Source organism: Aythya fuligula, chromosome 13, assembly GCF_009819795.1.
Source record: "Aythya fuligula isolate bAytFul2 chromosome 13, bAytFul2.pri, whole genome shotgun sequence".
NCBI classification, from domain to species: domain Eukaryota; kingdom Metazoa; phylum Chordata; class Aves; order Anseriformes; family Anatidae; genus Aythya; species Aythya fuligula.
In genome coordinates, this window is record NC_045571.1 from 2,909,207 (window position 1) to 2,931,337 (window position 22,131).

At 39.7% G+C, this 22,131-nt stretch overlaps 1 protein-coding gene across 5 annotated transcripts in view; it reads left to right on the plus strand.

The window, feature by feature from the left end:
- COL4A5 (collagen type IV alpha 5 chain) overlaps window positions 1–22,131 on the plus strand; it is an 86,183-nt gene that overhangs the window by 27,285 nt on the left and 36,767 nt on the right. For all 5 annotated transcript variants that reach the window (XM_032196538.1, XM_032196540.1, XM_032196541.1 and 2 more), the window contains exons 3-20: window positions 7,313–7,402; window positions 8,621–8,665; window positions 9,392–9,436; window positions 9,542–9,604; window positions 10,349–10,402; window positions 12,026–12,052; window positions 13,302–13,382; window positions 14,394–14,456; window positions 14,955–14,990; window positions 15,116–15,157; window positions 15,266–15,358; window positions 17,588–17,641; window positions 17,748–17,804; window positions 19,866–19,910; window positions 20,011–20,064; window positions 20,239–20,280; window positions 20,762–20,894; window positions 21,734–21,907. In XM_032196538.1, the coding sequence (XP_032052429.1) occupies window positions 7,313–7,402; window positions 8,621–8,665; window positions 9,392–9,436; window positions 9,542–9,604; window positions 10,349–10,402; window positions 12,026–12,052; window positions 13,302–13,382; window positions 14,394–14,456; window positions 14,955–14,990; window positions 15,116–15,157; window positions 15,266–15,358; window positions 17,588–17,641; window positions 17,748–17,804; window positions 19,866–19,910; window positions 20,011–20,064; window positions 20,239–20,280; window positions 20,762–20,894; window positions 21,734–21,907 (1,198 nt within the window). The remainder of the gene's footprint in view (window positions 1–7,312; window positions 7,403–8,620; window positions 8,666–9,391; window positions 9,437–9,541; window positions 9,605–10,348; window positions 10,403–12,025; window positions 12,053–13,301; window positions 13,383–14,393; window positions 14,457–14,954; window positions 14,991–15,115; window positions 15,158–15,265; window positions 15,359–17,587; window positions 17,642–17,747; window positions 17,805–19,865; window positions 19,911–20,010; window positions 20,065–20,238; window positions 20,281–20,761; window positions 20,895–21,733; window positions 21,908–22,131) is intronic.

Sequence of the window (22,131 nt, forward strand, 5' to 3'; positions counted from 1 at the left end):
TTAATTAAAAAAAAAAAAAAAAAAAAAAAAAAAAGGACAAACAAAACAGAACTTCACTTATGGTAAGAATTTCTTTTTTTGTATGTCTGTGAGCCCTTTTAGAGAATGTGGAGGGAGGTGTAAGCACCTCCTTAAACTGGTGGACACATCTGACACAGATTTTCAGCCTTAGAATGGAAGACTTGCTATGTTTGCTATGAAATCTGGGAACTGTGATTCCTTCTCCACCTAAGTCAAGTTAAACACAGCATAATACTGAGGCATGCCAGACATTTTTTATTAAATAACCCTTCAGAAGCTTGCAGACCATCCTAGTGGTGCATCATGTCAACAAACAATGAAAAGCCAAGCCCATATTTCCTAAGTGTGGTGTGTTGCATGTGGAACTGGTTTGATCATGCGTGCACGCACCTCATTACGTTAGTTGCCCTGTAATTGTGAAGCCGCCAGAATCTGATGCATGGACAGATTCCACAATCCGTATCTGAGGAACCACAAGAGGTGTCTGTCATTAATGTCCACAACTTTTTCTGTTATTTTTTAACATTAAACTTTTTCTGAAATCTTGTACAGCTGCAAGACATCTAAGGCTGTCTTCAGATAATGAAGCTGATCAATCAGTGTCCAAGTTTCTTACACATGTGATGCAGGTTTCCAGGCCTGATACCATCTCCAACCCATGTTTCTTGCAAATATTATTTCTGTTCCAGTTGGGTGCAAACTGCTGCTGCAACAACAAGCTCCAGACTTTGCTTTGTGTTTGACCCTCAGCATCTGGTGTTCCTGCTTCACTCTCCAGTGACCTCTGAAGCAGGAGTCAGACCCTATAGTTCCTCATCTAATTGGCAACGAACAGCATTAGGCAAGGAGCTGTATAAATATTCACCCCTTTGGTTCTCCCCTTGGAAGTGTGACAATGTACTAGTAGAGCTACTGGAAGTCAGGCGTACGGAACCTGGGACTGTGCTGGAGGACAGGAGAAGCCTTGTTAATGCTCTCGGCTGAGCCCTGCCCTTCTGTTGCACTGTTTCATTATGGGCCTGCAAACAGCTTCTGCATACAAGTTGCTGTCCATTTGCATCAAGTCAACTAAGAAGTGCTGCTTTGTTCAGCTCAGCACAGCCTCACGTGTCCCCTTTGAGACTCAGGAGGAGCCTTCTTTCTCAGTATCCTAGCATTTCCTTCAGGATATCCAAATTCTAACACTCTGGGACAAGTAATACAAATTAAACTGTAACAAATAAGAAAACTTTACTGGTCTTGCCTCAGGGAACCATAATACGATAGCTGACAAAAATCCGTGCAGTAAAGGTCTTCAGCTCAGGCCCACCTTACTAAACTAAATCATTAAAATTGACAGTATAGGAAGTATAGAAACAAAACAAGAAATTACTGAGTTGGAGAAAATTGATCACAGCCAAGATCCACAGTGCTGTCCTCTGCTTTCAGTAACCTGCTTCTCAGTGAACTGGATCTGGTAAGGTTCTCTTAAAACTAAAGTAAAGATTAATCTGCCCTGTACAGATGCTTATAGGAATTGCTTGCGCTTTTCAACTGGATGTGTAGAATTGCTTCTTAGTTCAGAGCTGTTAGTGAACTCATCTCACCAAAAACAGGTCTCTTTGTGAACTGTGTTAGTTTACAGCTAGATCAGGTCTTTGAAGCATGCTGAGTTGCAATGCAACTATTTGTGTAGCTTCAGTAGAAACATGTGGCTCACACTGGGAGGGGCTGTGTTGGAGTGTTTTTTTTTGTTGTTGTTGTTGTTTTTTATGGCATCTAAGGTGCAGCTGCACCTCAAAATAACTGGGCATACATGATGCTGTTCTAGGTGATCAGGCCTATTTGGTTCTATCCATTCAAATCAAGCTAATCAAATGGGTTAAGAGGCTGCCCTTTAGTCACTACATGTGATTAGTCCATGGTCATTTAAAGGAAATCTTCAGAAGATGCCAAGTTTACTGGGTTTGTTGATGATGATGTCAGGGGTGCTGAAGACCCTACTGGGCTGCAAGCTCCTAATGTACTCCGGTAACAGTTCAGCGCAGAAGATTGTGGCAAGAGCAGCTTTGTAATGCCAGAGCTCTGGAGGCATTTCAGATGTAAGAAATCCTTAGCCCCCTGCAAAAGAAAAAAGTTCTTGGACTCTTTGGATGCATACAATTGGAGCTGAGCCTCAGGAGAAAATACCAGTAAAATCCTCAAGGTTCCTATTTCTTTTTGCATTGTCATGGCTTAGTACAGACGTGACTCAAGCTCATTTTTTTTCCTACTGTTGGATTAAAAACTGCTATGAAATAGTTAAATTCTCAAACTTTAATCACTTTATCATGTATAACTGTGATTAGTGTCTGTTTCATAAACGTTGGCCTGAAATGCATTAACGTGGTCCTGTATTCTGAGAAGTTTACAGCCCTAGCAAGTGACCGACCATTGAACTTGGACGGCGACTGCTTTTGCAAGATAAAGCAAATGCTATTCTGAAGAAACTGGTGTATTTTGAAGAATACAAATCACGGCAGAGACTTTTTCCAATGTGTTCTACCTCAGTATTCAACTGTCTTTAAACACCCCGGTTTGTGGCTGGTTGCTGTGTGCTTTGAATAAAGCCTTTATTAGATCCTATAGTTTCATTTAAGTTAATGCTCTTTAAGTTGAGGAAGCAATTACATTGACTAATGTTATATTGGTACATGAGACGGATTGCTGTAGCTTTCACCCTGTTGTCTAGGAAGGGGAAGAATAATACAGCTGCCTGTTGCATCACTTCTTCCCTGCTGTCCATCTTTTATTACTACAGACACTAGAATATTAATGTAGTTTTAAGCAGCCACATGTAGTCAATTGTCTTGAGACTTTCTGATGCTTGCTGGTTTTGTAGCAACAGCAGGAAGCATGCATGTGCCTTTGTTGCCCAATCCATTATGAGAGGTGGATTTTGCAAAGTTGCACACTGGAGTACTTTATGCTCTCATCTCTAATTGCTCAGATTGGGAGTTAGCATGTTAACATCTTGCAAATAAAAAAATATACCAGTACCTGAAGTTAAATGTTTGCATTAATAAAATTTCAGAGCATACCATAGGCAAAAAGTGTTGAGGCCACATGTTGAGAATCTCAGGCATCTGCTCCCGTCTTAGAAGAAGGTGGATTTAAAACTAGATACACAGTGCTTACAGGACTTACAGATTAGCAGGCCAGGCAGGTGTTGTATTAGGTGTTCTGAGTAGTTCTTGGTTTGTGTGTTTTATTCTTTAAAATCAATTTTACGCTGTCTTCCATTGCAGTCTCTGGTACTTGTAGTTCCAAACTGATGTGATTCTGGCATTGTGCTTTGCTTAGCAGAACATCCTAGTTCCAAATGTAACAGCTGATCTCTTACAACTATTTAGCCACCAGAATAGGCTAACTATTGCTTTCCTGTTTGTTTTTTGTTTGCTTGTTTTTCTCATACTTTTAAAGTCTTGTTTCACGAGCATACCACATCTGTGTAAATAACCTAGTTTCTCTCCTCATAAATCCTACAACAAACATTTAGGTTTCTGGAAGAAATTCAAGACATGTACATGACTGCATACTTTAGAATTGTACCTATCCCTGATTTTATAAATACTTTTGAACTATTCCAGTCACTGGAATTATGCCCATTTCCCCCCATATCCCTGTTTAATAGGCTATATTTTTTTCTTTCACTTAAAGCACAAGTTTAGAGTGTTTCTTAACTATTTTTTAATTCCTAACACCCAAGTAATCATTGTGTTCAAGTGTATAAGCTGATGGTTTTGCCACATTTGTGTAGCTGATTGAGGGCAATTGCATTGGAATGCCTTTTGGATTCATCTGAGATCAAAATCTGACTCCTAGCCCATTCCCCAAGGTAATGATGGTTTATAGCTGAGAAATCTTTATTCTGCTATTAAAAGAATCCTGTACCTTCAGGACTAGAAGATGAGATCTGAGCTGACCTAAACCTTTCCTGTATATGTTTTTCTTCAGTAGCTTCAAGTCCAAACCAGAAAATATCCAGACTTTCTCAGTTTCCTGTGCAAGCAGAACTGGCTGGCAAGTCTCTCAGTTTTTGTATCTGTAAGAAAATATGTTGCATGCTACCCAGGGACGTGAAGCTCACCCCTAACAATATATGATCCTTTCATTGGCTTTGTCATTTCAGTGAAAAATTTGAAACGTCTTTTCTGCTTCAATGTGTGTTTGCAAGGCAGCAAGCATTTTTCCCAGGCAAATTCAGCATTGTAACATCTGAATCTTGATGAAAACAGCATAGTATATACAAGGTGTGCAATAGGAAAGTCTGGAAAAAGGAGCTGTGTCTAAAAACTGCTCTCTGTTATGGGATTCTTCTATGCAACATTGAATAGAAGACAGTTCAAAATAAATAAATAAATAAATAAAAATTCTCTGTTCTAGAGAGCTGTATCAGGTTGGTTTCTCCCCCTAGCTTCCCCACATTTATTTATCCAACCAATTTTTTGATCAAAGATAGTGGTTATAGTGCAAATGTTTCTTTATAACTAGCTGTATAGAGTTTCTTCAGGAAGCGTTTGGTGCAATCCCCATTTGTTTGGGAGTCTAGTCCTTTAACTCATCTCCTCACTCTAGGGGTAATTTGCTGGAAACTCCCCTGGAGTTGCTCTGGCAACAGTTTCCTTGTGCAAGGCTCACATTGTAGCTGTTCACTTTCAAAGTGGGCCTGGAAAATGCTCATTTTGTAGTTTCAATAGTGCATCTGTTGCCTCCTGTGTTTCTTTTGTGTAATTGTTTGGCCTTGGATGTTGCCCTCTCTCACTTCTAAAGGTCTTGGCTCCCCAGTTCTGCCACAGCTTGCAGCGGAGACCTTGGGAGTTGCATTTTAGAGAACAGCTCTTCAGCAGCAGATGACACAAGGCCACCCCTCTGCTGAAAGTCAGTTCTAGTATCCATTTGCAGATGTTACTTTCTCTAAAATAAATAAAGGGGAAGTGTGAGCAAGTTGAGATTAATAGGCATAGTGTAGCCCAGCTAGTACCTGATCCATCTGACATGCCTCTTGTATGCAAGTGTTTCCTTAGTGTGCAAACACAGTTCTTGCCAGAGCTTGCTCTGAAGTCTGGCTCTGTCTGATGTTTTCTTTATTGGGCACTCCCAGATTCCTTATTCTGTCTCCTTCGGGGGCACACTAACCCTTTCATATCCTGGCCCAGGATAGTAACACTCCTCCAGTCTTGCTTTTCAGCTGAGGCAGCATACTGGCTGTGGAGCACCCAGAAGCAGAGCCTGGCATCTCATGTGCAAAAAGACAGCCCAGACTCCAGCTGTCGAACTCAAGCTAGCCTCAAGTTATTTTGCAATCAGCTTTTCCCCAGGGGAGAAAAGATGTTTGCCCTGTACAGGAGAGCAGTATATGACCTAGAGTAACTGAGGAGTGTGTTTACCTTCTAATTACTAGGAAGCCAGCTTTAGCAGACCGGTTAATGAGCTGTCCATCCCTATACAAGGAGTCTTTCTGAATCTCACTGTCTAGAGCTAAGGCTGCAGCTCAGGCTTGCTCACAGCCTTCAGGTTGTCATCCAAAGTAGTGTAACAATTACTGGAAAAGCTGGGAGGAAGAGAGGCCATGTTAGTTTTCTCTGATTTCTGGGGGGGTTCCTGACATCTTGTAAATGTGTTGAACCCAACTGGTAGCTTCCTGTCCACGGCAGTGGAATACGGAGCACCTACCCACGTAGTACACTGAGAAACCTGGGATTTAAGAATGAAACCTAGTGCTGTTATCTTGCTGAGTATCTGAAATCATCTTCAGCGTGGAGCTGCCATGGAAAATAGAGGGGAGATAAGCGAAGCCATAATGTTGGCTTTTGCACATTGTGTTCAAGGCTGCAATTAGATGCTCCTGTCTGCTTCCAAACCCCAGTTTTCAGTTCTCTGCTGATGTTGTCTTCTTGAAGATAAGAGATTCCTGCTTCGGTTCCTTCCCTTGACTGAGGATCTAGGCAGGGCCTCCCGGTTCCCTAGAGAACGTCATAGCTGGTAGACTGCCAGGTAACATGTGGGAGCTACTACCAAAGCCATGCAAGAAGATAAAAATTCAGAATGAACAGAGAATACAGAAAAGAATGCACAGCCCTAAGCATATGACAGCCCTAACCGTGTGATTAAGGTGCTTGTCAGGGTGGAACAAATCCAGGCCTCTTTCTTTGGTGGTTCATGTAGTTGTGGAAAAAATAATTGGGGCAAATCTACAGAAGTTGTTTTGCAGGTGGGACCCAAACAAGCTGTAGAGCAATAGGGAATAATGCTGAGCAATTGCCTGTTTCGTAAGCATTGTTTTACATGTATGTACTGGTTGATGTAACAGAGCTGTAGGAAATAGGCTTACACATTTGAAAAGTGTACAATAATCCATATGCACAAAAAAGTGTCCTAATTCTGGTATTTCTGAACCATTCTGTACTTATTGAAACCTTAATATTCACTGGTCTTTATGAATCTCTTGTACAGAAGGAATACAAGTAAATATTTAATGAATCTGCAGCAATGAACATTCTGAAACTGCAGTGACGTAGTGTATCGCAACACTGCCAGCTTACAGGGTGGCGTGTGATGGGATGTGGTAGAGGTATACTTGTTATAATATTCATAATATTGTTTGTGATTTGTTATTGCATAAATATTCAGCAAAATATGGTTCCTTACTAAGAGCTTATAGTTTTAGCATGAGGTGACAAATAAAAGGGATAAACATTTTTTTGTTGTCCTGTCTCTTGATTTACATCATAAGCACTTTGGGCTGGAACCATCTTTACATTCTGTCTTTACACAGTGTTTAGCCTACAGTACTCAACCAGGATCTCAGTTACTTTTATATTACAAATAGCAATCGTGTATCTGTGAAATGATACTAACCAGCAGTCACAGTATAGCAGTGATCTATACCCTTGGGGAGTTTTTATGCCTAGTGCAGTACAATGGAGTTTTTAGGAGAGATTTGGTGACTAACAAAGCCATGTTTTTATAGGAAGATGGGAGGGTTCTATGCATTTGGGCAGCACAGAAGAACTATTGTTGAATTATTTCTGTAAATAGGTAGCTTAAATAGTGGCTAATCATCCCATGAAACCTGTTTAAGTGGTGCCATTAAATGCAATGCGTGTGTACGTTCAGGAATTTCTGTAGCTAAGCAGGTGAGATTAATCATAATGTTAATGAGTTTGTATGGTAACTTCCTACTGAAAGCAGACAAAGTGTGTTTTCTGAACATCGCTAATGTTCCTTGTACTTTTGCTGTATTATCCTCCCACACCCATTCTTTTTGTAGGGTGAAAGGGGATTCCCAGGCTTGGAAGGACAGCCGGGTTTGCCTGGATTTCCAGGACCAGAAGGGCCTCCTGGTCCAAGAGGTCCAAAGGTAAGTCCCAATTTACTAGAATAGCGTGAAAATGCTAGGTAGCGTAAGCTTGTTTTTAATGCTGATCCCAAATCACCCCAGAATTATTGATTTTCTATCAGTTTAATAGGCAAAATCTTCAGAAGTTAGGATGTTAGATGGTTGGGTTTTTTTTTGTTTGGGAGAGTCAACCATAGGAAGAAAATTGCATGAAGTTTCCAATTCCTCACCTACACATGTGCTTCTAAGCACTGTGTGTATACCTCTATTCTTCCCCTAGCAAATTAAGGTCAGAGAATGGCTTTGGGAAGGTGCTGTAAAGTAGCTTTGTTACTCCTTGCAATAACACACTCCATTACTTAGCTTACTGATGAGGGTGGTGTTAGCTGCTGGAGGGGTCCCACCATGTGGGCAGTGTTGCAAACTCGTGTTTGCACCTAGTGGTATTCGTGGGCTAGTTTTGTGTGGGGTGATGCAAATGAAGGCCTCACTGAACCATGCTGAGGCAACTGAGGAATGCTCCTTGCTTTCTCTGGATGGTTTCAGTTTATTTTTATTTCCTGCTGAATTACATCACCATGCTCAAATGGTATGGCTTAGCATTAAAACACTGAAAAGCCTTCTTCTGAGTGCACGTTTATTTAATATGCACAAACTTATCCAGGATCTGCCTATTTCTGTTGCAAATACCCAAAAACTAAACTAGCAGAACAAAAAATAAATAAATAAAAAATAGGTGATAAGAAAAAAACGAAAAGCTATGCTAAGAGAGAAAATTGTGTGTAACGAGTGAAATGAGAAAGAAGTCTTCTATAAGAAACTAGTCTATTGTATTTGGACTCCATAAATATCTTCTTATCAGTATTTTACTATGAAGCTTAATCTTGTATATCTTGTTTTGACCACACGAGGTCACTGTAGGACAATTGATGAAAGCAGCAAGCAGACGGTTTCTGCTTACATGCAAGTTTAGGTAGCTTTAATGAAAAAAACCATTTCCTCTAAGTCATGGTTTATCAACTGTAACAAATGCTTTTCAATTCAAGGTCCAGTGGCCAAAATAAAATTATTCTGAACCCTTTTACTCAGGAAATGACAACTTACTTAACCTTTAGCCATCTTATAAACATGTAAAATAACTTCTATCATGCTTACAGTTTACTTTGATAGAAAAACTGACTGCAAGCTTGAATGCTGTTTTTTTGTTTGTTTGTTGTTGTTTGTTTGTTTGTTTTTTAGGGTGATGATGGGCTTCCAGGACCTATTGGACCCAAAGGAATTAGAGTAAGTATCGGTGCAATTTTAGGTTGATATACTGGAATTGCAGATAAAGACTGCCAGGTATAGAATGGGTCCTCATAAAAAGGGTGATTTATGGAGGGGGAAATTAACTTAATCCTGGTAAAACATGTCTATCAGCTAGAAGAGAGTGTATTACTTTTTGTAGGGAATATAAGATTATGTAAGTAATACAATTAATGCAATTGATTGTATTACACAATCTTATGTATTGCTTGTATTACTTTCCATAAACTCATTAGGGAGAGTAATCCCAATACTGTGTATGCATTTATATGTGTATATAGGGTCAATATGTGAGACATGGAGTCTGGAAACCCTTTATGTTTCATGCATCTGCTTTTTCTTTTTGTCAAACCCCTCAGCGGGTGATAACTGTTGTGTCACCACCAACTTCAGTGGCATGCATCCATCTTCTGTACCATGAGTATTTCTTTTCTTTTTATATCTACATGGTCTTGCCATAGTTGTTCTGTTACCTTCATCTTCTCTGTGTTTTCATGGCTATTTTCCTGAAAGAGAGGTGAGAATCTTGATGGCTGTCCAGGATTGCATTCTTATTTTTTGTGTGATTCTGATGCTTCAGTTTTTCTTATGTATATACATATAGGCTACATTTAGTCAAGTCTTGGTCATTCCTTTTGCACATCTAATCACATCATACTGTTTAAAACATACTTTTTTTTTTTTCTTTTTTTTTTTTTTTTCTAGGGACCGCCAGGGCTTCCAGGATTTCCAGGAACACCAGGACTTCCTGTAAGTAGGAGTGGACTGTATAGTTATGATCTGGTCTATTTTGTCTTTCTGACACAGAAGACGATCCTGCAAGCTAACTGTTCTTTCCTGTTTTCAACTTCAAAGGGATTACCAGGACAAGATGGGCCACCAGGACCTCAGGGTATCCCAGGCTGCAATGGAACTAAGGTGGAATCCCTTTAAAATTCATATCAGGACAACAATAATATGATAAAGAGCTCTTGTTCTTCTGGCAATGGGTTTCGTTTATTGTGTGAAGTAGCACTTGCTGTTGCTGATTTGTGCAGGTAATTCCAGGCACTTCCACATGCATCTGAGGGAAGAGGTCATGATCTGGTAACTAAAGCACCAGTTGCTAGTGATAAATTGCCAGCATCAAGTCACATCATTTGTACTCAGCATCTTCTTTGTTACTTTCATCCAATCCTTAATTTTACAGCTAACAACTGAGAGGAGTGTGTTGTGATTAGAATCATATGCTGCATCTGATCTTTGTAGTAGGGTCTTGCTACCAAGGAAAACATACTAGCAAACAGTGGGACTTCTTAATTATTAATTTTTAATAATATTGCATTGAAAATACTGATTCCTTGTTGGAAGGAATCACTTTCATTCAAATATATTACTTAGCTTCACTTTATGATCTTTCTTTACGAGAAGCTGATCCTCTATAGCGGTGCGTGCGTTTTCCCTCTCTGTAGTACAGCAGTTTGCCTGGATGTATGTAGATCTGAATTTGGAAAGTTCTGTTTCAATCACTTGTATGACTTTGCAAACCATTTATCCTGTAGCTGATTCCAAAACAGTTTGCTATTCTGGAGTCATAAATTACCAATTAAACTGTACGTACTTGTTAATCTTTTTGTTATGTTTTGTTCTGCTTTTTGGCTAATGGTCTTCTTCATCCCTAAGGGAGAGCGTGGATTCCCAGGCAGTCCAGGTTTTCCTGGCCTACAAGGGCCTCCTGTAAGTAAAAAATTTCCAGATCTGCTTCCTGTAATCCACTGAAAGATTTCTGCCTAGATCTGTGAAAGATCAGATAAATATTAGCCTCTTTTTGCAGTTGCTCTTTGAATAAACAGGAATCTATTTTTTATGGTTAATCAGAATATTTCAGATGTCCAGCAGAAAAGTGAGCTCTTCTGCTGCGTGCTGTGGCAAAGCTAATAAAAAGCCATTTGAATTCTCATGTGCTGAGATGCTTTTGTCACCTGCAGAAAACAGAAATATATGCATATGTGTCAGAGAGGGGAAATCTTGTTACTGTCATTGTGTGTGTATGTGTATATATATAGAGTGTTGCTGGTGATAAATGGGGAAGAAAAAAAGGGACAGTAATATAGGGTATAAGCAACTGTCAGAACCAAGTCATAGAATGGTTTGGGTTGGAAGGGACCTTAAAGATTGCCCAGTTCCAACCCCTGCCCTGGGCAGGGACACCTCCCACCAGCCCAAGCTGTCCAAAGCCCCATCCTGCCTGGCCTTGGGCACTTCAACAGCTTCTCTGGGCAGCCTGTGCAAGTGCTTCACCATACTCATAGGAGAGAATTTCTTCCTAATATCTAATCTAAACCTACCCTCTTTTAGTTTAAAACCGTTATCTCTTGTGCTATCACTACGGTCCCTGCTAAAGAGTCCCTGCCCTGGTTTTGGCTGGGTAGAGTTAATTTTCTTCCTAGTAGCTGGTCTGATGATGGTTTGGATGTAGGATGAGAATAACGCTGATACCACACCAGTGTTTTAATTGTTGTAGAGCAGTGCTTACACTAAGTCAAGGACTTTTCAGCTTCTTGTGCTGCCCCACCAGGAAGTAGGTTTGGGGTGCAGAAGAAGCTGGGAGGGGGCACAGCCAGGAGAGAAGTCCCATGCCACAGGGCATCGTGCTGAACAATAAAACTCGGGGAGCTGGGCAGGGCAGGAAGCAGCAGGTATTGAGCAATTGCATTGTGCCTCACTTGCTTTGTATATTATAGCTACAATTATTATTATTTTCCCTTCCTCTTCTGTCCCATTAAACTGTCTTTATCCCTATACCACCTGGGGAGCAGGGAAGTGAATGAACACTGTGTGGTGCTTAGCTGCCTGCTGTGGGTTAAACCACACTACCACCTTTCCTGCAGGCCCCTTTCAGTACTGGATACTCTTAAGGTCTCCCTGGAGCCTTCTCTTCTCCAGGCTGAACATCCCCAGCTCTCTCAGCCTGTCTTCACAGCAGAGGTGCTCCAGCCCTCTGAGCAACTTTGTGGTCCTCCTCTGGACCACTCTAGCAGGCACGTCTTTCTTATGCTAGGAACCCCAGAACTAAGCAGAAAGTAATGTGGGAGACAGGATAGTAGGAGGCAATGAAAAAGCAAATTGTTAGCAAATGGAAGTGTAGTCCTTTTAATGCTCAATATTTACTGTGAAACTACTTCTAAATTTTTTTTCCAGCTGATTCTGAAGATCATAAAAATTTTTCGTTCCATGCATTTTTTTAGCCTTCTCCTTTCAATGCTTGCTGCATGCTGTAGATCTGATCACTGCTTTGTAAATAACATACCAATGATTAATTTTTATTGATCTTTCTCTTCTTTGTTCTTTTAAACAAAGGGACCTCCTGGCCTGCCAGGTATGAAGGTAAGTGTTCTAAACTCTCACATCTAAGTATTAATCAGGCATGGCTATGCAGTGTGATCTGGCATAAGTAAGCTGCTTTCATTTATTGCAAGACCACATACGTCCTTTGGAATCTGGAGTGAAGTTCTGAAAAAAAAAATAAAAAAAAATTGTTTCTAGACCTCTCCAGTGCAACTAACTAGAAATTCTGCAGAAACTTGTCTCAGTTTTGGTGAGTAGAAGTAGCAGACAGTTTTCAGAAGGTCGTTCCCTTGGGAGTGTGAGGGACAGCATCTGTGTTGTGAGGCATCAAGTTAGAAAAATGCTACCAACATCAAAATGCTCTAGTATTCCTGTGCATGCTCAGGAATGCTGTAAGAGATTGAGCAGTAGTGACTAAAAATATTGAACTAAGGGAGTAGTGCAACATTTTACATTCCTTTTGAAAATGTGCTCCTACCGTATAGATTACTTATGTAGATGACTTTTTATTTCCTACTGTAAATAGTCTCATACTCTCATTTTGGACCTTAAGGACTCTTTTTAAGTCTGGTGGTGTTGTTTTTTGTTTTTGTAACCTTGACCTGGTTTGAGCATGGGTCAAAACATTCATTTCAGTTCAAGTCTATTTAAAAAGAAGCTTGACCTACAGTTATTCCAATAAACTCCTGAAAGGATAGCATAACACGTTGATGCCAGGAAATTATGACTCTTAAGCTGAATTGTTCTTCTCAGCCCCTTTCTTTGTGAAGATACTAAAATGCAAGCTGCTCACAACACTTTGAAAAGATATTCCTTGAAATCGGTAACAAATTGTACTTTAATTTTAGCTCATGAAGCATGACTATTGTAACATACTCAGTATTAATCTCATGAGGTGGGACAATGGAAGAAGCTGAAAGCCTTTCTTCTGTCATGTCCTATCTGTTGCTTTCACATGGAGCTAGAATATCTCTTTCTGAAGCATTTGTATTTCAATCCCCCATAGTCTTTTGAAATTTAGATCTGTGCTGATATATTTGTACACACAAAATGAGCTCTTAACAGTTGGTAGTTTAGCTATTTAGAGAATCCTCCAAATATGCAAGGATCTCCCTCTTTAAAAGAGTTATTTCTTTGAAGAATGTAATGCTTAAATTTTAAGGGTACTGCTAGGGTATAGGATAACTCTATCAGTTTTAAGAGCCACTGTTTGCATTCTTTGGAGTCAGAATGGTTGTAAAGATTTGCTGAAAGTGCTAGTAAATAAAAACAGCTGTTTTTCTTCTAGGGTGAAGCAGGTGAAATAATTACATCTTTGCTACCAGGACAGAAGGGCGACCCAGGTTTTCCAGGTCTTCCAGGGATACCTGTAAGTAGTGTAAATACTACTGAATTGTGTTCTGCCAAAGAGGTGCAATGAAGAGTATTTCAACTATAGCACAATTGGAAAATTTGGCGCTAGGGTTATTTTTAATGTACCTCTAGTTTATGGCTTGAGTGAAAGTGCGTCTCTTAACAGGGTGGCCCACAGAGGCCAGAAAAGTCCCCTTTTCAGGAAAGCAGTGTCCAGCAAACAGCAGTACTCAGTTACTGGCTTGCTTCTCTGTTTTCCTTTCCTGTTGCTACTTCTCAAACATTCTCTGTATCAGTTCTGGATTTTCCTTCCCTTTTTCACCCTGAGGTAAAGTAACATCTGCATTTTTGAGCTGCAGCCACTATTTTCAATGGTGGGAAGAAAGGGCAATGTCTCAGCTGTTCTCCTCATGTTGCACCTCCTGAGTAGTGTTTCTGTTCTCCCAGCAGTCTTCTGTGAAAACAGCTAGTGACTCCAGGCCCTGTGCTTCCCCACTGAGCCATTCATTGCTTTAGTGTAAGAACAAGGGGAGCAGAAAATGAGTCTATCAGCCTGCACTGGAGAGAAGCCAGAAACTCCCATTTCCTGGTACAGAGAGGCAAGCCCCAGGCTATTCTGACCAGACTGAGCCTGTTAGCATTTCTGTTCCTCTGATCTGTGCTTTCCTATTGTCTGTTTCTGGCTGGGAGGAATTACAAATACAAAGTGTTTTGTTGTTCTCTCTCAGTGCATTGAAGAGAAAGAAAGAGCAAAAGTAGTTCAAAACAAACAAAAAAGCATTCCCTTATCCCAGCCAGAGAGATGCACTGATGTTGAGAGCAGAACACTCCTGGCACAGCACACACTCCTTTAGGCTTTTCATCAAGAACATATTGGTAGGTCAGTGGTCAGCAACTTTGATTTGACATGTATGGGATGTCAGCTGTGGGTTGTTCTTTTTTTCCTTGAAGGTCTTGCATTTGGCCCACTATTATTTTTTTCTGTAATAAGGTTCCTCTCTGATAGACTCCTCCACTTTTTCAACAGGGCCCACCTGGCTCCACGGGAATACCAGGTCCAGTTGGCCCTCCAGGGCCCCCAGGTTTGACGGTAAGCTTCTTAGCCTGTTACCCCTAAAATGTTAAATGGGGTGGTTGCTTCTTTGTTTAATGCCCTCAAAGGCAAATAGGCGAAGTGCAGAGGTTTTGGTAGCTGTGACTTGGTATGAATACAGTAGCAACCGTGCACTCAGTTGACCCTGGAGCTGCTACTGTGCACATTTAAATGTGATACATTTAAAACACTCAGCCTGTTCCCAGAGCTCTTTTTGCTTTAAATCATCAAATCTTTGTGCAGTCTCCGTATCAGTGTGAAACCCCAGAATCCAGATTTAGTTTATTTAGACCTGTATTTTTAATCCTTTCATGTTTAATACCTACTAAATTGTATTTGAACCTCTCGCTTTGTTTCTATCTATCCATTAAGTTTAGTAGCATGAAGAGCAGCACTTAAAGAAAGGCATATCCATGTGCCTTGTCAACATGGGTATAAAAGTGGACATGCAAAGTGCTTAATAGAGTGACTTTTGTTTTCTTTTTTTTTTAATAGGGACCTCCTGGTCCACCAGGGCTACCAGGACCTAAGGTATTTTCTTTCCTTCATCGATGGTGGTGGTTGGCTTTTTTGTTGTTGTTTGTTTGTTTTGTTTTGTTTTGTTTGTTTTTGTTCATTTGTGAATTCTAAGGTCTGACAAGTTTGGCTTCTTGCAGGGTAATATGGGCTTGAATTTCCAAGGACCCAAAGGTGAAAAAGTGAGTAGGTGATCATGATGATATTTTTCCTTATTACTTTCAAAATACTTGTGCATGCTATTTTGGCTTGTACTGCCTGTAGCAAACTGCTGTCTTCTTGCACATTAGGGTGAACAAGGTCTTCAGGGACCTCCAGGGCCACCAGGACAAATTGGAGAACAGAAGAGACCAAATGACATTGAGTTTCAGAAAGGAGATCAGGTGAGTGGGAAACTGTACCCATCTGCAATGAATGTGATCAAGCTGCAGCCTCCTTTGGTTTGACTCATATATACTTATGTCCTGCTCACTGTACAGAGCTTCAGTTATGTTTCCTAAAGTACAGAATGTTTCAAGTCTGAGTAGTTTTCCTTTAATAGAAGGCATGCCAGTTGCATTAGCTCAGTTACTTCTCTTAATAAAGTAACTGTCCTGCAGAACAAACTGTCTCAGAGGAAGTTCGTAGTAACAGTAAAAGCAGTTAAACTGCTCTCATTCCTTGGAACACCCAAACTGAGATTTTCAAAGCTGTGAGAATTCTGATTCCCACTAATTAACCAGCTCTGTCATCTATTGTGAAGAAGCCTTTCAAAAGTTTTAACTCAATTTCTTTTTTCTTTTGTCTATTTTTATTATTATTTTTATTATCAGTGATGTCCCCAGATCTTTCTTCCTTGTGGTCTCAATAAAGTGCTTTCCCTGTTTCTGGCCTCTCGAAAGTAATATCAAGCCATATTGTGGCAGTAAACTCAAACTGTTGGTTTGATTTGTATGGGTCCTTCCCCACCCATAAGTGCCAAAACATCATTGGGACAATTGACATTTTTAATGTTACTACATTTCTTCCTTTTTTCTTCACTGGGTTCTGGGTTCAAGTTAGAGACAATCTGAACACCACCAGCAGGGTTATGGGTGCCTGGATTTCATTTTTTCTTTGAAGCTTCTGTGGTATTTTCAAATGCCACCCTGAGTAGTAGAAGGACTAAGGTAGATATTTTGAGGCAAGAGTGGTGAGTGGCCATTTTTATGCTCTGGTTATTTTGCAAATGTCACTGTGGTAAATGAGCTCCTACATACCTTTAAACTATTAGTTTCCTCCATCTGTTTTTGGGTCAATTTCTTGCTTTCTACCTTTTCATCTTGAGAAATGTGTCCGAGAGAAGAAGGCTTTTTGTGGGCAGCAATATTTTATGTTGGTGGGGTGTAGGACTGTTGTGCTGTCCTTCATCTTTATCAAAACCATTTGTTACCCTACCTTTCAGAAGAACATTAGGCAACACTAAGGCATTCCCTAGAGCTTTCCACTGATACACATTTGCAATGTGCAGTCATCCTAGAAAGGTCTCTATCCCTGGTTTTGGCTCTTTTTTTGTTACTGAATGGTAGGAGAGAAGGTAAAGAGCATTGCGTGTCTGTATAGTTCTAGTGGAACAAGAGGTGACGTTTTGACTACCCTATAGTTGAAACAAAAATGCAGCTGATTTTATTAGGGTCAGACTATGCATCTGTGTCATCAGGGATCTCTGAAGGATTAATTCTGCTGAAATGAAGTTATCTAAAAGTACAAAATCAAAGCATTCTAGCTACATTTCCTTATAAAGCAGTAAGACAGTCTGAGCACATTGTCTTTGACCATCATTGACAATGATTTCAAGGTTTAAAGACTTATTTATATTGCAACAAAAGTTATACTTGGTAGTACAAAATGAGCAAAAAAAATCAACATTACGTTCAGGTTTCTGTGAAGTGCACACAAGGTTCTGATGTGTATCTCCACATATGACCTCTGATGACTGAAAACTTGAGTGTAAGGGTGGGCTTGTATAAGTCTGGGAGTTGTGGAAGGGAAAAGACTGCACAAAAAGCTTTTGTGGATTCAACAGCCTGTAACTTTTTTGTTTAGGTTAATGCTGAAGAGATTTTATTATCTTGTTTGTAGGTGTAACAAGACAAAATGGAAACCCTAACTTTTTCACAGTGATTTTGATGCTTTTCTGACAAGCATGCTCCTAATGGCCTCACAACTTCAGCAACTGCCAGCAATCTAATGACTGTTGCTCCTGTAATTTCAGCAGGATCTGGCATTTGTTCTATCTGTCCTTCCTTTCTTTCTTCCTTCTTTTTATTATTGTATAGCAGCTGCAGACCACCAAACCAGCTGCTGCAGTGCACGCAGGAGGCATTTATGTCCTAGTGGAGTGAATCATCTAAACAAACAGGATGAGCAGCTAATAAACTTTACAGTTGCACTTGACGATCTGCAAATAAAGAACTGATGTGATCTCTTACTGTTCATAGTACTTGGAAATCTAAATGACAGCAAAAAAAAAAAAGATTCTATTTTAAAATGTGTGTGAATATATATATGCATATGTGTGTATATATGTATCAACTGAGATACTAGGGAGTGGTGGAGGCTTAATCCTCTTTTACTCTTCTCATGCTTGACAGGGTATTCCAGGTGATCCAGGCCCACCAGGACTTCCTGGGCCACAAGGCCCTCCTGTGAGTAGTTCTCTTCTAGTTCTTTTTTGTTTCACCTGTATCAGAGCTGTAAATTCATTCTGTTTAGGCTTATGGGCTCAGTTTAAGATGATGTTTGTGTGTCCAGGGTCTTCCCGGTGGCGTAAAAGGTGAAAAAGGTGAGCAAGGAGAACCAGGCAAAAGAGTAAGTAGTCTATTTAACCTAACGTTTATCTTTCCAATCAATGTTATCTTTGAGAATTAAACAAATGTTGAAATCAGGTGAGGCCTTCAGCCTCTGGGTAAGAAACTTCTTTCTTTTTTTCCATAACCTGGCAACATAATATATGGTTAATGGTGTAATGCTTCTAGCTATGGATCTCTCAGGGCTTCATGATAGAATTATGTATATGTAGATCTTAGTCTGGGGGGACAGAAAACTAATTTGAATTCTGTTATCTGGTTACATGTGGAAACCTGCTTCAAAGTTGTCGGACTCCTTGGCTGAAGCAGCAGTTTTCTGTTTCCTTTTAGAGAGGTTCTTCATTCAGTTTGCTATTTACTGGGTTGCCCAAGCAGCATGAGATTGCTGTATTTCTAAGCTGGTCTATGTAAACTCATTCTCAGTGGGTTTGCTTGTGAGGTGAGTCACAAAAACAAGTCTTTGAACATCGCATAAAGACCAAAAGTCCATTTGTCACTTCTCAAGTGACTACTTCTGTTTATATACTAACTGGGGAGGGGACGAGTCAGGATAGCTGCATCCGGGGACAGCATGAATCACTTTGTTCCTGTCTAGACTCAATCCATCCTGAAATTTAAATTTACTTGAATATCACAGCTCAGAAAAGCTGAGGAAGACAACAGGGGTGTTAAGAAATAAAATGAAAATATCATGGTTTGGACTGGCAAAGAAAATAAAAGCTGCTACCAGTTCAAAGCATTCTGTGTTCTCACTTTTATAGCTCCTGAACCTATATTGATGTCAACATAATGGGCTTCTTTGAAAACCAGGACACAGGTCTTACTCTGGTTAATTGGACAATATATAAACACTGCTTAGAAACATATTGGAGTTAAGTTTTCCAATTTCCATAGGAAATAAAGAATATGGAAGAAAAATCTCCAGTGTTCTAGATAAAATTCTTGTTAATTGCTGAGATTTCTGGGTAGGCTTTGATTTGCCTTCTCATGTATACATAAGAAATCAGGCAGATTTTCAAAGCCAAAATTCACATTATATTTTGAATTGTATTTTCCAAGTTGCTTCTCTCTGCAAAAGTAATTGGGAACCACATAAATTTGCAAAGATGGGAAAGGATAAAAATCCCAAACGGATATGTCAGATGCTTTTTTCTGGAAGTTTTACCAACATTTTTCTTTTTTATTACTTTGAATGTTGCATATTTAACATGCAGTTTTGCTGTTAAGTGACTCTAAAACTGGATTTTAGAGCTTCATATTATGTTTTATGGCTCAGACACATTTCAATTTGTTTATTTTTGAGAATCAGAAATAATCACTGATATTAAAGACTTCGGAGATCACATTATAGTACACTAGATCTTCTGGTCTTACTATCAATTTCTCCTTGATTGAGAGTTAATCATGTCACTGTGGTGAAACTCAATCCCTAGTGTAGTTCCACCAGGTGTCCCCAGTTCTTACTGCTTTTGTAATGCTAACAGCAGGCTCACCCAGCGGATGGTCTGGAATAAAATGCAGCTTGCACTACTTTCATTGTAGCAATGACAAATCTGTTCAGCAAAAATGTTTTTAGAATTTGCTTCTTTGAGCAGAATAGGACTTTAAATTTTTATTGATACTGTTCTTCAGAAAATTGCATTTACTTTAAGGGTTAGTTGAAATTCAAACACAGATGTGTTTGGTTTTAGTTTCACTGGCCACAGTATGCTAATTTCCTAATTACATACTGTGTTCTGTTTTCCAAGTAAAGGACTTCTCTAATGTTAAAATAAAGGGAATTATTAAATGCAAGGAATTAGTTAATTGAAGATCATTTCATGCTGCATTCACAAAATGTTTCTTTGAGACTTGTCATGTTTTTGTGCCCTGTTTTTCAAAAAGAAAACCTCACTTCAGTAGCTCAGTTGATTCTACTTGGTTAGTATCTTTGAGGTATGTGTCATAAGAACTGCATTCTAGAGAAAGTTCAGTTTCTTTAAAAATGGGAAGTAACTTTATTTCCACAAAAAATCTTCACTTTTGAAGCATTTTATTTCAATGCATATTTATGTCTTTGAAGGGAAAGCCTGGCAAAGATGGAGAACCTGGTCAGCCTGGTAGGGATGTAAGTACCTCATACATTTCTGATCTCAGCAGACTACTTACAAGCTTTTTTTCTGATATTGAGAAGATCTGATTGTGATTGTCTCTCTCCTTTCTTGAAGGGTTTACCTGGTGGGCCTGGAGTTAATGGTGCTCCAGGAAGAGATGGTGAAAAGGTATGCTGAGTTGTCATTATTGCTATAGTAGCTTGTAAACCTGCCATCATTTAGTTTAGTTCTGGCTGAGTAGTAATTGCATTGCCTGTGGTGCTAGAGTATTGAAGAATATTTGCTATAATTATCTTGTATTCTAACGTGCAATATAAAAAATGCTCTTAATTTCATTTGTAGGGTGAAAAAGGTGACACTGGTCCTCCCGGTCCCCCTGGAAGTGTAAGTTCCTGTTCCATTCTTTTTCCTCTGCATTTGGTTGACAGCGTGTCTCATCATAGTTCTGGGGTGACAGTGAGTCACATCTCCAGGTACAAACAAAAACTAACAGCACCAGCAAAGTTTTCATATGCTCACTAATAGAAATAATTATATCCTTCTTTTGAGATAGATCCTGTGCTCTAGGATTTGCAAGGCTACAAAACCAAGGGTAGACTATTACCTCAAACCAGCAGAAATTGAGGCAGCTCCACTGAAGTCTTTTCTAACCATATTGTCCTGGCAATAAAGGTACTTTCTATTGGAAGTACTTTTTGCTGTAATTTTATTAGGTAATTCAGTGGAGTGGGAAAAGTGTCTTGTCGTTAGTATAAGGTTCAAAGTACACTGAACTTTTCCTCCCTTACATCTCTTTATCTTTTCAGTGACTTTTCTTGGCTTAGTAATTAACAAACCGTTTCACATGAACATGAAACATTTACAGGTCATTTCAAGACCAGGCATTGATGCAACAGTGGGACCAAAAGGTAGCAAAGGATTGCCAGGACTCCCAGGAGCCAAAGGGGAGCGTGGATTCTCTGGTAGGCCAGGCCCACCTGGCTTGCCGGGTTCTCCAGGTAGGAGTGTAAGCATTAAAATAAGTTGTATATTCAAATGTATGAATGGATATTTAGCTTCATGGTCTTTCCACATTCCTTTTGACAGAAGGACTGAGCAGAAAGTAAAGGCAAAACTATATAGAGCTCTATTTTCGAGCTAAATGTCCTTTGCTCATGGAGATAATATGAGGAATTCTGAACATTCATTACCCCTGCTGTGGTGAACAAAGGATGATAATCCTCAATGCTGTCGAACATCCTAGCTTAACAGTCTTAGAGTTAATTTATGTCGTATCAGTTACCCATAAGGCTCATTATCCATTGCATTGCACAGAGAAAGTACTGTGTACCAGAAGTCTGGTACCTGGCCATCAAATCTAATCTTTGCTGCAGATTGGCCAGTAACAAAGAAAGAGGTGATCTGAGTCTACAATGGGAGTTATCTTATATATGCACAGAGAAGAATATTATAACTGTAATGTTACAGCATGTAAATGTTTTAAATGTTTGTTGTTGTTTTTTTTTTCCATCAGTCCTTCCTTTCATATGTCTTTTTGTGGTTTTGTTTCTTTTTGGTTTGTTTATTTTTCCTTTTTTCTTCATAAAATGTTTGCTTAGTTGTTGAATTTCAGCTCAATTTTTCAAATAAAAATCTCTCAAAATAGAAAATGTGCATGTGTCAAAGTGCACATAAACATGTAGATTTTAATTCCATTAAAAAAAAAATCATGGTGTACTTACACAGAAAGACAGAGCCTTATCTGCAGCATGCTATTCATCATCTGTCACTGTCATCCTCACAAAAAAGGTAATTTAAACCTTTGAGCTATCAAGTAACTAAGTTCTTCCCATCGTAGGGGTCACTACTGTTGGTCCTCCTGGCCCACCTGGCTTACCTGGTGAGAGAGGACAGAAGGGAGATCCAGGTTTACCTGGTGTTTCCATTCCTGGACAGCCTGGACTTGATGGACCACGGGGACCTCCAGGACCTCCAGGTCCTCCGGGACCACCTGCACCATCTGTTCCTCCTGGTGAGTGATGATCATATAGACAGCAAAGAAAAGAGAGTGAATAGCTTTGACGTCCGTTCTTCTTGTTGTTAATTCTTCCTCCAGAGATGTAGTTTATCAGCAGCTGAAGCCCACAAGATTCCAAACTATTCATATGTCCTCCACTCCCATTGCAAATCAGGACATTTGTAGGAAAGCTCTGGCCATAAAGATGATTACAGAATTTTTGAGTTCAATAGTGTGGG